The 16013-nt window shown below is 38.1% G+C and overlaps 1 protein-coding gene across 3 annotated transcripts in view; it reads right to left on the bottom strand.

Annotated features, from left to right (window-relative positions):
* The window catches only part of PLEKHA7 (pleckstrin homology domain containing A7), a 229943-nt gene that overhangs the window by 18432 nt on the left and 195498 nt on the right, over positions 1-16013 (bottom strand). For all 3 annotated transcript variants that reach the window (XM_060262614.1, XM_060262613.1, XM_060262615.1), the window contains 6 exons: positions 14970-15078; positions 14246-14481; positions 13706-13894; positions 11634-11751; positions 5632-5708; positions 4524-4724 (listed from right to left, as the gene is read on the bottom strand). In XM_060262614.1, coding sequence (XP_060118597.1) covers positions 4524-4724; positions 5632-5708; positions 11634-11751; positions 13706-13894; positions 14246-14481; positions 14970-15078 — 930 coding nt within the window. The remainder of the gene's footprint in view (positions 1-4523; positions 4725-5631; positions 5709-11633; positions 11752-13705; positions 13895-14245; positions 14482-14969; positions 15079-16013) is intronic.

The raw sequence follows: 16013 nt of genomic DNA on the forward strand, positions 1-16013 counted from the left end.
CTGCAGAGTTCACCTCTGTAAGAACCAGCTCACCTCGCTGCTAATATCATGGGAAATGGAAATAACTTTCCAAAAGAAACTGTGGGATCTCCTTTCTTTTAAAGACTGTCAACTGCATAAGCATCTATTAGGCATAGTACAAATCTAGGGACTCCAAAGCCTATAAAGGGCAGATTCATATGTGGATTTGGGTCGCATATTACTATTCACAGTATATATGAATCTGCATCTCTGGATATGGTATTGTTAGAAGTCACCCTTACACAATGCAGAAAAACTAGGCTTCATATATTGAGATTATTTTAAACTTGTTTAATCTTAGAAAACATTTGGGGCAATCAAGGAATTTAATATGCTATATATTAAAAGGGCAACATGTGTTCTTTTAAAGGAATAAGAGGCTGTGCTCAGAGAAGGAAAAAGCTGACCTTGTTTCCTTTGACTGAAAAGAGAGAGAACAAAGAGTCCAGAGATAAAAGTGCCTTGCTCTGCCTTTTCTACATCACAGTTCTTACATGGTAGTAAGAACTCTGGAAGCCTTCCTCCCATATTTCCAAGTTAAAATTGTTTAGGTGTTCTATTTTAAATTTTTTCTTGCCTTTAAAAATATCTTAAGGGGACAGAAGAGCTAACTGCTGGCTTAAGAGGATGAGCATTCCATATAGGCTCACCACCTAGGGAAAATAATCCATTGTTACTCACTCCTTGCACAAGCTGAGGTCCACAGCAATATTTTCCAGAAACATTTTTAATAGGGTGTTTATTTGGAAATATGGCCTGGATAACTAACCATTAAAACTTTACATACGATATTTGTCATGCTAGTGCAAAGTCCCTAAATATTTACAAGCACAGTATATGTATTCTTAAAACATTTCTATTTTAAAGAACTGTTGAGAATTAGCAGCATAAATATTCTCATCAACTTTTCCTTAAGTACAGAGTGATTGCTGCTATTCTTATTTACTTCATTTATACCCCACCTTTCTCCCCACTGGGGACCAGAAATGTCTTTTGGCATTTTCCCCTCCTCCATTCTGTTCTTACAACAACAGGTAGGTCGGCTGAGAGAGTGTGATTGGTTCAAGTGGGGATCCAAACCTAGGTCTCTCAGATCCTAGCCCAACACTCTAACCACTACACTACACTGCCTCTTAGTTCAAAACAATATAATTAAAATGCAGCCCAAATATTTACATAATAGCACCTAAAATGTCTGAAATGTACAAAAATTATATTCAACAGTAATTTTATATATATTGCACCTTGTAAAAGCATCTTAATCTTGCTCTTCACAGAATAAGATGCATCTTTACCCAATAATGTTTCCTACACAGTAAGAGATAGCTTGGATGAAACACCAATTGACTTGGAATGTAAATCTGAAAGTAATACACATATTTCTTTTGCTGCTGAAGATACAACTGAAATCTACAGCAGTCATAGACCACATTCCAGAAGACCACATACTGACTTTGCTTTCTGGATGCATCCTTTATAAACAAAATTAGAACATATATGTTCTCATCCACTGACAGGAATGCTTTATAAGTAACAAAATTACAATCAATGTGCTGAAGCCCTGAAATGTTGCTATTATTTGTGGCACAGAAAAGACCAATTGGTTTGCTTTCCCCCAGCTCTATCAATGGCATGAAAATCTGCCCTCAGATGATTAACCTTAGAAGGAAATGTATATTATTGCATATTTGCAATTATAAAGTAGAAAACTCTCAACCTTTTGGCTCAGCATAGTACTTAAAAAATTCTATTCATGCACAAGCTCTTGATTTTCACTCAAAATGTATAAAATTTTCTCAAATGTAAATCCACCGTAATAAGACATCTACTCAATATTCAAACCAGGCCTGATTGCCAGAACATGTATCACACAGACACAATTTCTAAATTAATTTGATAATGTAAGAAAAACATGAAATCAATATTAGAAAGCATGTTTATTGGCTTTGATACGTAGTCCTTTACATTAAAATTAAATGACAAATCCAGGTATGCTGCTCAACATTTTTATGTCATACTACATTTAAAAAGTGATCTTTTAAAAAACATCAGCGAATTGTATTAAAAATAGATTTACACATACAATGTACGCAATGTTAAAAGTGTGCACACTAATTACATGTTTCATTTACCATTTTGGCTGCTAAATTATCATAATGCTGTCACTTGTGCTATCAAATATTACTGAACTTTTTGTGCACCGGAGCCCTGTAGATGTTAAGGAAGAAACCTTCAAGAAACATTTTCTTCAGGGCCATACTATGCCATTTTTTATCTTTTACAGCAAGAAAACAGACCAATATGGCACACAAATATGTAAAATTATTTGCTTAAATGATTCCAAGTATGAAATGTTCCCATTAGAAATATGTATGCAAGAGTTATATAACTTTTACAAATCAGGTTTAAATTCTGCTACTTAAAAACATAACTGACTGAAATTCACATTTGTAAAAAACTCTATCAGATATCTTGGCAGAAGATTAATCTGAGTGTGCCAGAGTCCCTTTAAGAGTCCAAATGTATTCAGTAAAGTAATGAAAAGTAACTGAATTGCAAATTAGTGCTACCAAACAAGTTGTTTAAAACATGAAACAAAAAGGTTAAAGTGCAAAAAAAGGCAAAACCTCACCCAGTAGATGCTTAATACAAAACTACTAAAATGCAATTACGCCTGGCAGAAACTGAGTAGTCTAGTTAATTATTGTTTTAAATAATTAGAAAATTTAAAAACAAATAAAGAAGCCATTATGTATGATGAGTAAAAATTTTAAAAGCAAGAGACCTTGTGCAATGAATTAAGCAGGTGATGAACATTATAATTCTAGTATGCCAAAAGGATTAAAAAATATATATAAAATTAATGTTGCACTGCTTGTGTAAAGCCTTCAGAATTATAACATGACAACCATAAACAATCTTAGGGTATCTTGAAGATTTAACATATTTATTGTGGCGTAAATCTTATGCATGAAGTGTTACCTGTGTGGGCAGTGAAATACCCTGTGACATACATACTGCTCTCTCTTGCATAGCTTAACTTTTTGGCTCAACTTGCAACAAATAAAAACATTATCTGTTCTCAAGGTACATAAATACCTGTTAACTTAGGTAATCATTTCATGCATCTGAGGATTTGCCCCTCAACATTTTATGCTTGTGGTTCCTCTCTCTCTCTCTCTCTCTCTCTCACTCACTGCAACAGGCTAAGAAGGATTCACCACTCTGGAATTTTTCTCAGTACACCCAACAAATATAGCACATAGATATGGTTATATTTGAAAGTGATACTTAAATTGTTCTTTGCATTTCTCATGCCTATAATTGAAATTTAAAACTGACATGCTTCTTCATTTTTCAAGTAGCTTTAACGTGGTCTTATGCTATCTGCCTTGCATTGCCGTTATTCATAAATGACAGAATATAGATGAGGTAACATTCTGAGTATCACTTCTGAAAATACACAATGGATGATCAAGATCTACACTGCAGTAGGCCTTAAGTACCCTTAACTGTGTACTGGATTGAAGTCAATTAACAGAAGTAAATCCTGCTGAAATCAGCTGAAATTATTTTGATGTAACCATTTTTAGGACAGCTGCCTAAAAACTAGGAAGAGAAGGTGGAGACTGGATTTATATCCCACCCTTCACTTGGAGTCTCAGAGCAGTTTACAATCTCCTTCCCTTTCTCTTCCCACAACAGATGCCCTCTGTTAGGTAGGTGGGGCTGAGAGACCTCAAGGAGAACTGCTTGAGCAAGCAGCTCTAGAAGAATGGGAACTGACGCAAGGTCACCCAGCAGTTGCATGTGGAAAAGTAGGGAATCAACCCTGGTTCTCCCAGATAAGAGTCTGCACACTCAACCACCACACCAAATATGGCTGTGTTTAAATTAATACAATATTTAGCCACTGAAATAACTTATTTCTCACTAACAACGTAGAGCCTTGCTATAATATTCTATGCATTTTAAACGTAATTTATAGTAAGGGAGCACTAGCAGCTGTACAAACATCTATTAACATAATAGTATATAAAATTTGTCAAGTTCTATTTTTATAAAAATCCTTATTTGATAGAACCATGAAACTTGCAATATAGATTTATTTATTTATTTTTTAAAAATGCATTACTTAACATTCTAAGGGGCTCTTTCTTTTATGAAGCAATCAGGAAAATGTACTAACTTACTATTTTCATGGCATCAATTGAATCAATCAGAAAAAAAGTCACGACCAACCCCATATCCATCTCTGAATGCATTCCAAGAAATTATTTTCTCTTTTTGCTCCACTTTCTTTCTGCCAACTTATTTCTGCACCTGCTACATTAAGCTGTAACTATTTTTTATTAAAAAGCTATTTTCTTTTATTCATATTGCAGAACTATACTGTAAGTATTATATAATACAAGTATCATGCACTCTCAAATAAAAGTGCTTACTAGAGAAGCTACAGGTCATATTTTTAGTCTAGTCCTTTTAAGGCATATCTAACATACTGAGCCAATGTCTGCAGAAACAGGCCGGATGAACGGTCGTGATGAGACAGATTGTCTTTCTCCTTGACTAAGAGTTCTTTTGCGTTCACGAACTAATGCCTTTTGGTGTCGCTTCATTCTTTCTAGTTGTTCCTCAGCACTCATTTTGCCTCTTTGGTGGTCACCAGAGTATAACCGTTCCAAGGCACTCTTTGGTCTCTCCTGTTAAAAGTTACAAATAAAGCATATATTATAATTAATAGCTTTAAAGATTCCTTTCAATGCATGACATGCGGAGCTCCTTGGAGGAATAGTGGGGATAAAAATGTGAGCAAGAGATGGACATGAGAACTGCAAACTACAGACCAAAGTTGTATTACATTAAGCTGCTGGCTGTCTTTCATTCTCTTTTCTCAGTGTTCTGTGTAGTTTTCTATACTACTGTAAGAACATCAACACTGGAATTACTTTCCAGTGGAGGAGGAATATCATCTGCAGGAATGGACTGTGGTGTCTTATTCTACAACAAACATCCTCTGAATGATTAGGAAGCACCTCATTTTCAAGAAGGAGAAATCCCAGCAGGTTCTGGAGCACCAGAACTAATAATACTGGAAAAGAGTAGTTGCCCTAACTAGCTTATATTCAAAAGCCTGATTTAAGTTCAAACCTAGTATTGATTTCTTCTGTGAGCATTTTGAACGTCTTCTCTTTTTCAAATTGAACCACTGGGGACGTTTTGAGGAGGGAAATTATTTGGGGCAAGACATTTCTTAAACCCTTAGTCATCTGGCACTGGGGGGGGGGGGATGGGAACCTCTAAATTCCCCTTGCCCCTGGGAAGCAATTCAAGTGTTGTTGTTCCAGTGAGGAAATGGTTAGTATCTCCTCCTTCATTGTTCTCTTGGAAACACTGCTCCAGTGCCTGTGTTTTGAAAAGGAAAAAAAATGAGTTTTTAAAAATGATAACTGAAGTAAACATAACAACCAGTTTGAAGCTAAGATTGTGACTGTACTTATGATACAGAAAGTGATAACTACCAAGATAAGTTAAACTCCAATGCAGACTAAAGTAAATATATCAACTCATTGTAGTTCAAGAAGATTGGAAACAAGTTTGCAATTATACCTTGGAACCATCTCTTCGAAATGTTGCATAAGACGAAGTTGTTGACTGATGCAGTCTGGAAGTTGAGCCAGATAATCCTTTACAAAGAGGGAAAAAAGCCTTTCAATAAAAACTGTAATCAGGAAGGGCCATTCTACTCTAGCATTTGTGATCACTGTTTCACTAGGCAGCACAGTATGGGACTAAAGAAACTTTAATCACAAGCAATAGTCATATACCTCAGCTACCAAAAAGTAATTGTGATCTGAACATAGTTTACTGGCCTATCTGAAGAATGTTGGGCTTTAGTCATTCTGGTGTAGTGGTTAAGTGCACAGACTCTTATCTGAGAGAACCGGGTTTGATTCCCCACTCCTCCGCTTGCAGCTGCTGGCTGGAATAGCCTTGAGTCAGCCATAGCTCTGGTAGGAGTTGTCCTTGAAAGGGCAGCTTCTGTGAGAGCTCTCTCAGCCCCACCTACCTCACAGAGTGTTTGTTGTGGGGGAGGAAGGTAAAGGAGATTGTGCAGTGAGACTCTGAGATTCAGAGTGAAGGTTGGGATATAAATCCAATATCTTCTTTGCTTTTCTTTACTCTTTTATTTTTCTTCTTGACTTTCATACTACCACCTTGAGATAGATCCTTTTCACACATAAGAATCACACTAAGAATCTTCTGGTGGTCCCTGGCCTGAGAGAGATCTGGCTGCTCTCAACCAGGGCCAGGGCTTTTTTGACCCTGGCCACTGCCTGGTGGAATGCTTTGCCAGAGAACATCTGTGCCCTGTGGGAGTTTCTGCCTTTCTGCAGGACATGTTCTGCCAGGCATTTGGTTGAGGACAGTGATAAACAACGAATGATCTGGAACTCTCACCCTCCTCATCCCCCCTGCAACCCCTGCAGGTGGCTCCTGCCACCTTAGAATGTGCATCATCTTATTCTTGTATATCATCATCATCTGGTTTTAACTTGTATTTATTTATCATTTTGGTTTTGTTGTTAGCTGCCCTGAGCCCTGCTTGCAGGTGTTCCACACAATCTGTGGATTGTTGTGCTCCCCAAGCCCAATTAAGGAACACATAAGGGGTCCTGTGAGGAGAGAGATAACTGGAAAAAGCTTTTTATTAGAATATACCAGTACTGTTAGAGACAACTGGGCCCACAAGGCTCCAAAACCTCAGGACATCCCAAAGTTCTCCAAAATACAAAGGGAGATACAAAAAGTCCTGTACCTTTTGATGACATAGGCATACATTAAGCATACATTATTCAAACCAACATTATTGGATACACAACTAACACTACATGACTTGGCTCCCTTCCACTGGTGGACCTTGATTTGGGGTGGACTTGATGAAATTCGATATTGTTTACACATCAAGGAGAGATGCACTGGCACCTTGGAAAAGGCCATAAACCTTTCCTGTCTTCCTGCTTTGTTCTTTGATTCCAGGCCATTTGGTGATACTCTTACCCAGATCTCAATCTTAAATCATGTATTTTCCCTACTGAAATTCCCTATTGAAATGTGCCAGCATGGGTGTCATTGCAGATTGAAAACCACACCAGTGCTCATTCTCTCACTAGGCTAGATTGCTCTGTGCCCAGGAGAGAGGTGATCTTTATTGCATTGCTAAAAGATCCAGAAAGGACATTTGGTCAGGAATGGAATGTGGATCTAACTTCCCTAGCCAAGTCAAGTCTCTAAGAAAAACAATTTTAAAAAGTGCACCACTTGCCTAGCCTCTATATTCTACCTTATGTGGAATGCTAATTCTAATGATTCCATTAATACATATTATCATAGCTGATCAATAGGTAGTGTCAGGAAATGTCAAAATGTGCTGGGCCTGTCTCACACAGGGAAGGGCAGTCTATGAAATCCAATTTATAAATATAAGTAAAATAATTAAATAAGGACCAAGTGTGTCTAAAAAGATTTGAACAAAGTTTGAGTCTAGTGGCACCTTTAAGACCAAGGAAGTTTTATTCAAGGTATAAGTTTTCATGTGCATGCACACTTCCTCAGATGCTGTCAAGGAAGTGTGCTTGCACACAAAAGCTTATACCTTGAATAAAACCTCCTTGGTCTTAAAGGTGCCACTGTGTGTGAACAAGATCTTGGGATACGGGTGGACTAAGTTAAATATGAGTAGCCAGTATGATGCGACAAAAAAGGCTAATGCGATCTTGGGATGTATCAATAGAGGCATAAAATCTAAATTGCAAGATATCCTAATCCTGCTGTACACTGCATTGATCAGGCCCCACCTGGAGTACTGCGTGCAGTTTTGGAAACCTCACGTCAAGGATATGGACAGAATGGAATGTGTGCAGAAGAGAGCAAGGATGATCAAGAGCCTGGAGACCAAGTCCTATGTGGAAAGGCTGAGGGACTTGGAAATGTTCAGTCTTGGAGAAGAGGAGGTTGAGGGGGGACATGACTGCTTCTCACTTAGAGAAGGGCAGAGAGCTGTTCCCGTTGGCAGCAGAGGAGAGAATGTGCAATAAATTAAGGGTAAGAAGGTACTGCTGGCTATTAGGAAAAACTTTTTTACTATATGAGTTCTTCAACAGTGAAATCAGCTACCTAGGGAGGTGGTGAGCTCCCCCTCACAGGCAGTCTTTAAGTAGCAGCTGGACATTCACTTGTCAGGGATGCTCTAGGCTGATCATGCATTGAGCAGGGGGTTGGACTAGATGCCTCAGTTTTAGTTTGTTTATACAGCACCAAGCCAACCATAAAAGCCTAATAATTTAAACAAATTTAAAACTGAATGGCAAAATTATCCATGGTTAAAACAGAATAGTAAAATTAATAAAAGTATCAATAAAATCAAGAGATATATGCATTTCTTATACAAAGACAAGAATTACAAAACTTAGCTACCTGTTTTGTGATATTCTGATTGGTATCTGAGAGGAGATAGACTACCTGAGCAGACTCTGTTAGCCCTGGCTTAGCCTTAACCCAAGAGAAAATGTATTTAGCACAGCCTAAACTATACCAAGGACATCTTAGAAGCACATATTCAATTGTTTCTATTTCCTGCAACTCACACTAGCAAAGTCTCTGATAAAATGGAAATGTCTTATACCTTCCTTCAAGAACAGTAGAAGGAAGGGTTGAACATCTTGCCAGCGACTAGATGGCCTATATGGCCCCTTCAGACTTTATGATTCTATGAACAATTTGCAGAGAGTAACAGCAAAGAGAATCTGTGATAGCTTCACTATCAATGTACCATGGACTCCTGATTTTTCCCCCTCCAAGATTATGCTGCAAGGCAGAACCAGGTAAAACTCTTCATGCTATTACCCATAGCACTGTTAATCTTTGATGTTGAAAAAGGAATAGAAGTCCTAAGACAGTTAATGGAGAAGGTTAAGGAACTGTATCTATTGGTCAGACTTACCACTCTGCAAAAGATCCAAGATATAACACAATTAAATATATATTGGAGACCGTTACTGAGACAAAGTTTGTTAAGATTATTGAGTAATGTCATTAGTATGAATAATTTTGCATTAACTCTTAAACAATGAATACTGAAATATGCTTCCATATTTATGAGCCATTTCATTTTATTAGCTAGTTATAAATACGTATTTTGTTGGATATTAATGCTTGCTAATAAATTTTAAAAAGCAAAAAAAATAACTTATGAGAAGTAGTTGGAAAAGGATCTCTTGTTTCAAAACAGGGTCCCTTTTTCTGGGAGATTTTAAAATGTGGTGAATGTGTTCTGGATGAGTAAATAAAATTTGTCTTGGGAATGCTTGGTGGCTGGGTTTTGTTTAACATTCAAAATTTGGGGATAAGAAGGATTTTTATTTTTGCAGGCTACAATCCTTAGCAACCTAGGTTTGCTGTGTGGTTTTTCTTCCCTTCCTTGCAGCTGTGGAGTGAAAAGAGTGGGCATGCACATGAAATCAAAGTTCATTAAAGATGGGACTGGATAAAGCCCCTTCCTGCTCTGTAACTATGAAACTTAAGTTTCACAGGCAAATAAAGCAACACAACAATGGACAGATGGCTGTCCAGTCCCTGAAGGGGAAAACACCACTCATTTGAGCCTATCGGAGTGTTGCTCCAGCATCCAATCACCTTTGAGAAGGGGAGGGAGTGGAATGTTGGAGGGAAAACACAGCAGGAGTTCAGTTCAGTTCTGCATCAGGAGGGAGCAATGAGAGCTCAGGTCTGGCTCAGGAAAAGAAAAGAGAATATAAGAACATAAGAGAAGCCATGTTGGATCAGGCCAATGGCCCATCCAGTCCAACACTCTGTGTCACACAGTGGCCAAATATATATATACACACATACTTACATACATACTGTGGCTAATAGCCACTGATAGACCTCTGCTCCATATTTTTATCCAATTCCCTCTTAAAGCTGGCTATGCTTGTAGCCGCCACCACCTCCTGTGGCAGTGAATGCCACGTTAATTACCCTTTGGGTGAAGAAGTACTTCCTTTTATCCGTTTAAACCTGACTACTCAGCAATTTCATTGAATGCCCACGAGTTCTTGTGTTGTGAGAAAGGGAGGAAAGTACTTCTTTCTCTACATTCTCTGTCCCATGCATAATCTTGTAACCCTCTATCATGTCACCCGGCAGTCGAGGTTTCTCCAAGCTAAAGAGCCCCAAGCGTTTTAACCTTTCTTCATAGGGAAAGTGTTCCAAACCTTTAATCATTCTAGTTGCCCTTTTCTGCACTTTTTCCAATGCTATAATATCCTTTTTGAGGTGCGGTGACCAGAATTGTACACAGTATTCCAAATGAGACCACACCATCAATTTATACAGGGGCATTATGATACTGGCTGATTTTTCAGTTCCCTTCCTAACAGTTCCCAGCATGGCGTTGGCCTTTTTTATTGCAATCGCACACTGTCTTGACATTTTCAGTGAGTTATCTACCATGACCCCAAGATCTCTCTCTTGGTCAGCCTCTGCCAGTTCACAACACATCAACTTGTATTTGTAGCTGGGATTCTTGGCCCCGATGTGCATTACTTTGCACTTGGCCACAATGAACCTCATTTGCCACGTTGACGCCCACTCACCCAGCCTCAATAGATCCCTTTAGAGTGCCTCACAATCCTCTCTGGTTCTCACCACCCTGAACAATTTAGTGTCATCTGCAAACTTGGTCACTTCACTGTTTACACCCAACTCCAAATCATTAATGAACAAGTTAAAGAGCATGGGACCCAGTACTGAGCACTGCAGCACCCCACTGCTTACCGTCCTCCACTGCGAAGACTGCCCGTTTATACCCACTCTCTGCTTCCTATTAATTAGCCAGTTTTTGATCCACAAGAGGACCTGTCCTTTTACTCCATGACTCTCGAGCTTACTAAGGAGCCTTTGATGAGGAACTTTATCAAAAGCTTTCTGGAAGTCAATGTAAACTACATCTATTGGGTCCCCTTGGGTCCAGAGAGAGTGAAGGGTAGCTCTGCTTGGTAATGCGGCGGAGTGTTCTGGCTCTACTTCTGACAGAGAATAGAGGACCCAGTTGTTAGGCCTGGCTCTGGCAATAAGCAGACCTTGTGCCATTTAGACTGACTCTTGAGAAAGAGCAGGCTGGTATGGGTGGAATCATGTATGTGTGTAGTGGCTAATCAGTAAAAGCCTATGTATGCTGGAAAGTATTAAAGAAAACTGAAACTACTTTTGTCGATGTGGAGGCCTGTGCTGCTGATCTGTTCCTTGAAACCTACTTGTAAATAAATAACTATTCTGTGTTGTTAATGTATAATTCCTTCCTCAGTGATCTTCATATTCTACTTGTGCACGACAAAACTTACCTCACATCAGTGAACACAAAGCCTAGACATTTGCTACCTTTAGTACACCCAGTAACTGAGGGGAAGGTTTATAGTTTAAAATAAACGTGAGTCCCCTCAAAATCATAGGAGGTTGTATGGGTCCCCTCAGTTGATAGAAATGGTGCTATCAAAACATCTTGACGCCTTGAAACATGCACACCAAACCTCAACAATCACTTTACTTACCTCTGATAGGTAATGTTTGGTATCTGCTATCAGTACCTATAAAACCAAATGAAGGTTGGCTCAGATCACTGTTTATTGTTGCCAATTCAGGTTCACTGACGTATGATCGGAGTTCTACCTACATGGATGAATATTTGATTAAATGAGATTGAAAAAAAGAGAAAAGAAAAAATGCTCCTAGTTTTGCTAAAGACTTATAGGCTTGGTGCAGATCTAAAGTGAGGCCATAGCTTATTTGAGGTTGTTTGTGGTTAGTTAGTCAAACCAGAATTCCACACAAGATCATTGAATCCTGGCTTCAGCATCGTCATTCTTTCACTCATCAGGAACCAGCTGCTATCCCAGCATTTCCTGAAGTGGCCAACCAACCCGCAAAGCCTCAATTCACATACTAGTGGTCAGCAGCACATGAGGGCAGTGAATCAGAAGCCACTCTCACAATAAGCATCAATCACCAAACCACCCACCACTCCACCACCATCCAGAGGCTAGCCAAGGAAGCCACTAAGAAAACAGCTTCCTGCTGAAGCTGAAATGCAACCAAATACACCCACACCGCACTTAATTTACTCAATTTTTTGCCCTATGCCATACATGATACTGCATTGGTTTATATCTTTGTAATTCCACATTCTGCAGCGCTTGTGCTATGGAGGCTAGAAAGTTTGCTGTTCACATTATCACTTAATTTTGTATTCCTAGTCCTATTGCACTGATGTTGGCTTTCAATTTGGTATTCCTAATTTTACTGCATTGTTCACTATATATCTTACACTGTATGTTCACACTGGTGCTCTAGCTATCATTCTGCACTATTCATTTGATCATATATTGTATGCTTATATCCCCCCCCCCCCGCCTTCTGTACTCTATAATCTGCTTTGTATATAGTTTACTGTAAGTGGGATACTATTATGTAATTTTTGCATCACTTACAGTGTCCTATTAATACTAATGCTCTGCTTCAGTTCTGTCTTTTAGATTTATGGTTGGTTCTGGACTTCTGCAATCCTAGTGCATTGTTTATTAAATTTCCCATTTTGTTGATTATACTGACTTATTCTGTGTAATTTTGCCTTGAGTCCCTGCGAGAAAGGACTATAAATAATGCAAATAAATGAAATAAATAACTAGAATTTGAGCCTCAGAAAGAAAGATGGGCTATAAGCAAGCTACCCTCCCCCCCAATCAACAGTTGACTCCCTATGAACACTATAGCCAACCACGTACTAGTTAGGGTATTCACATACAGAGTCAAGACCTCCAACAAAGGCCTTGAAAGAACCACTCATCCCGCAGACATTTCTGTTAGTGTAAAATACAAACATGTAATTTGTGTTAAACATACGTAACCAAACAGAGAAAGCAAGTATGATGCAGTAAAATTCATGAATGCTAACAGACTGATTGGGGGTGGGAAATTTGCTTTTTCCTCCTTCCTTCCTTACTCACTCACTCATTTATTTATTTCCTTCCTTCCTCCTTCCAAATCACATATCCCATTATCAGAGTAATAAATGAGAACAGTCTGTTAGTGTGAACTGCTTTATGGATGGGGACCTGGCAATCAAGATAGCCAGGGCTTCACTGCAGTTGCTTTGAGATGCATGGTGCCATGGCTTTAAGAAGGGGGTGATGAGAGATGCAGGCTCAGAACCAAGGGCTGGGCAAAACTCAGCACTAGTAAGAACCATCTGAACATAAAAGCAATTTTGTTTTTGAGTTGCTCTTGATAGACAACAAGGAGGAACTGGCACATAGCATTAGGGTGAAAACTAACCAGGCAGGATACTATAACTGAATGTAATATGGGTCATAGTTCACACTAACTGCAGTTAATAAACCAGGCTCATATCCTTGTTTCAGATCTTGGCTTAAGATACCCAAACTAACCATTATTAGTGTGGTGATGTGGGTTCAGATGATCATATAATTATATAGTTAGTTTAATGAAGCAATGGTTCTGTATTATGTCTGAATGCAGCTACAATATCTCTTTGAAAGCAATCAGAATCACCATACCCATGTACAATTGAAAAAAAGACAACTGAATTTTTAAAATGAGGGCTTACTCTATAATCTCCATTTACATACTGTCCTAGTTCTCGGTCTCGTTTTCTTTCATCTGACTGACGTTTCAGTCCTCGCACTGATGTATGCCTGATTACAGTGGCTTCCCTGGGAAGAGGGGGGATGGCCGGAGGGTGGTCATCAGGACTATACAACTGTGGGAGAGGCGGTCGTGGTGGTGCTTCATCTTTCTAATCAAATGTTAAGAAGCAAACATGTTTCATTAAATGTGACTCACAGCTTTTCATTACAGAACAGAGTGCTGTTGCAATATACATAAAATCACAAATATCTAAAGCCCAGAAAATAATGTGTATGAATTTCAGCTTTGCTGTTTGAACACTCCTCCAAGAATGTATCTTACAACTTCTCAGTTACCAATCTAACAGGCTAGGTCAAGGGTATCAAAGGTATTAAAATTCTTATGTAGAAGAAGCTAGAAAGAGGTTTAATTAATTTATATACAAAACAATCCTGTTCAGATGTATTTACAATACAATTATATATTATAATTACAATATACAGTAGATTATGACACTTACAACATTTGGGTTCAATTTTACAGAAGACTGGATTGAACGCTCAACTTTTTTCAGGTCTTGAGATGGAGAAAACATTCTAGGCTGTATGTAAGGCTGAGGAAAGAGTCTAACTTCCAGAGAGGATTTGACAGGACTAGATGGTGGACTTCGCTGAGTAGAAAGTTTGTTTGCTGATGTGAGAGTAGATGTTAATGAAGGCACTGAAGGCTTAGAAAATGAAGGCACTGTTTTTCTCTCTGCAAAGTGGAACACACATTACACAAAGATACACTAAAGAACCTGCCTGCATATCAAATGTAACCAAACTGTTATATATTTACAGTACCTAAATATTTTTGTTTTGAAGATATTGCCACTATTTTATTGCTGAATTCAAATGACAACTACAGGTCACTTATGGAAAATCTAATGAGAAGCTAAAGAAGATGTCAATAGTGGAAGGCAGTTTTGATTAATGACAAGTTAAGATTGATATAGAATTGATATAGAATAAGGCAGTTTTGATTAATGATTTTGTGCCTTTTTTTAACAGATGCTCACTATGTAAGATTAAAACTGGACTAAGGAGATTCTTCAGTGATATGATTATCTTTGGCAACAAATGGAAGTTTTGCCAACAACAAATGGAAGTTTTGCAAGAAATAACCAAGTTTGCCATAATACACATTTGACAATATTATGATACCAGATGCAGTTATGAATGTCTGCATTATATTTATCTTACCTGGATTCTTGATAGACTCTATAATGACTTTATAGTTGGATTTATTTGCACTTAGGCCAGCTGTAACATCTTCAATTCTCCATAAATCTTTCTGCATTTGTGTTCTCTCCTAATAAACAATAAAGATTGAACAAATTATAAATAATTAACCTTGGTTATTATGGAGCAAAATATCTTTCCTTTAATCCCTCCCCCCCCCCCCAAAAAAAAACAAAACCCAATGACACTTTTTGATACTGGTTTCTTGGATTTCTCAATCACAGCATTCCCAAAAATAAGAGCTCTTAAAGCATTTATCATGGTGTTTGTAATGTTATGTTTTTAATACATAGGATAATGTTATAACGCAATGCAATATATAGGAACAGATTTTTCTGACATAACACCTCTAATGAACAATATATTGATATAATATTTAGAAAAATATATAGTGATTGTAATGTGATGTATATTATTGTATATTATTGTTTTATGGTTTTATTATATAGTCATGTATGGTTTTAATTTAAGTATTAATTGTTGTTTAATTCATGTTGTTCTCTGCTCTGAACCTGCTTGCGGGAAAGGGCAGAATATAAGCCAATTAAATAAATAAATAAATGTAATGCAATGAAAACTGATATATATTTCGCTACGTAACATTGCAACTCACCCCAACAAAAGAAAAAAAAATGCCATTTGTCATGTACATGCTTGAGAGGAGACAAATGGAGCCTCTCAGTTAACATCCTACAATTAGAAAGGATTCTCTTACACATTTATCTCCTATTTTGACATATTTATTGCTTCACAGTTGTTACCTCTTAATTAAATCCAAACATCTTTGGACACTTGTCATGATCCTAGGTCTAGTGAGGCTAACAGGCTCCAGAGAAGCTTGTGTAGGAGTGGCTAATGGACCTAAATCTCCCAAGAACTCTTCTGTCCCCTCTGATTGGGCAAAAGCAGTTTTGGAGGGGAAACTGGCCCAGAGTGGGGTGGGACCTGGGAGGAAAGCATAAGAGGCCAAGCCACAGACAGCATATGTTCTCTCAGGAAAAGGCT

This window comes from Heteronotia binoei, chromosome 21, assembly GCF_032191835.1.
Source record: "Heteronotia binoei isolate CCM8104 ecotype False Entrance Well chromosome 21, APGP_CSIRO_Hbin_v1, whole genome shotgun sequence".
Lineage (NCBI taxonomy): Eukaryota > Metazoa > Chordata > Lepidosauria > Squamata > Gekkonidae > Heteronotia > Heteronotia binoei.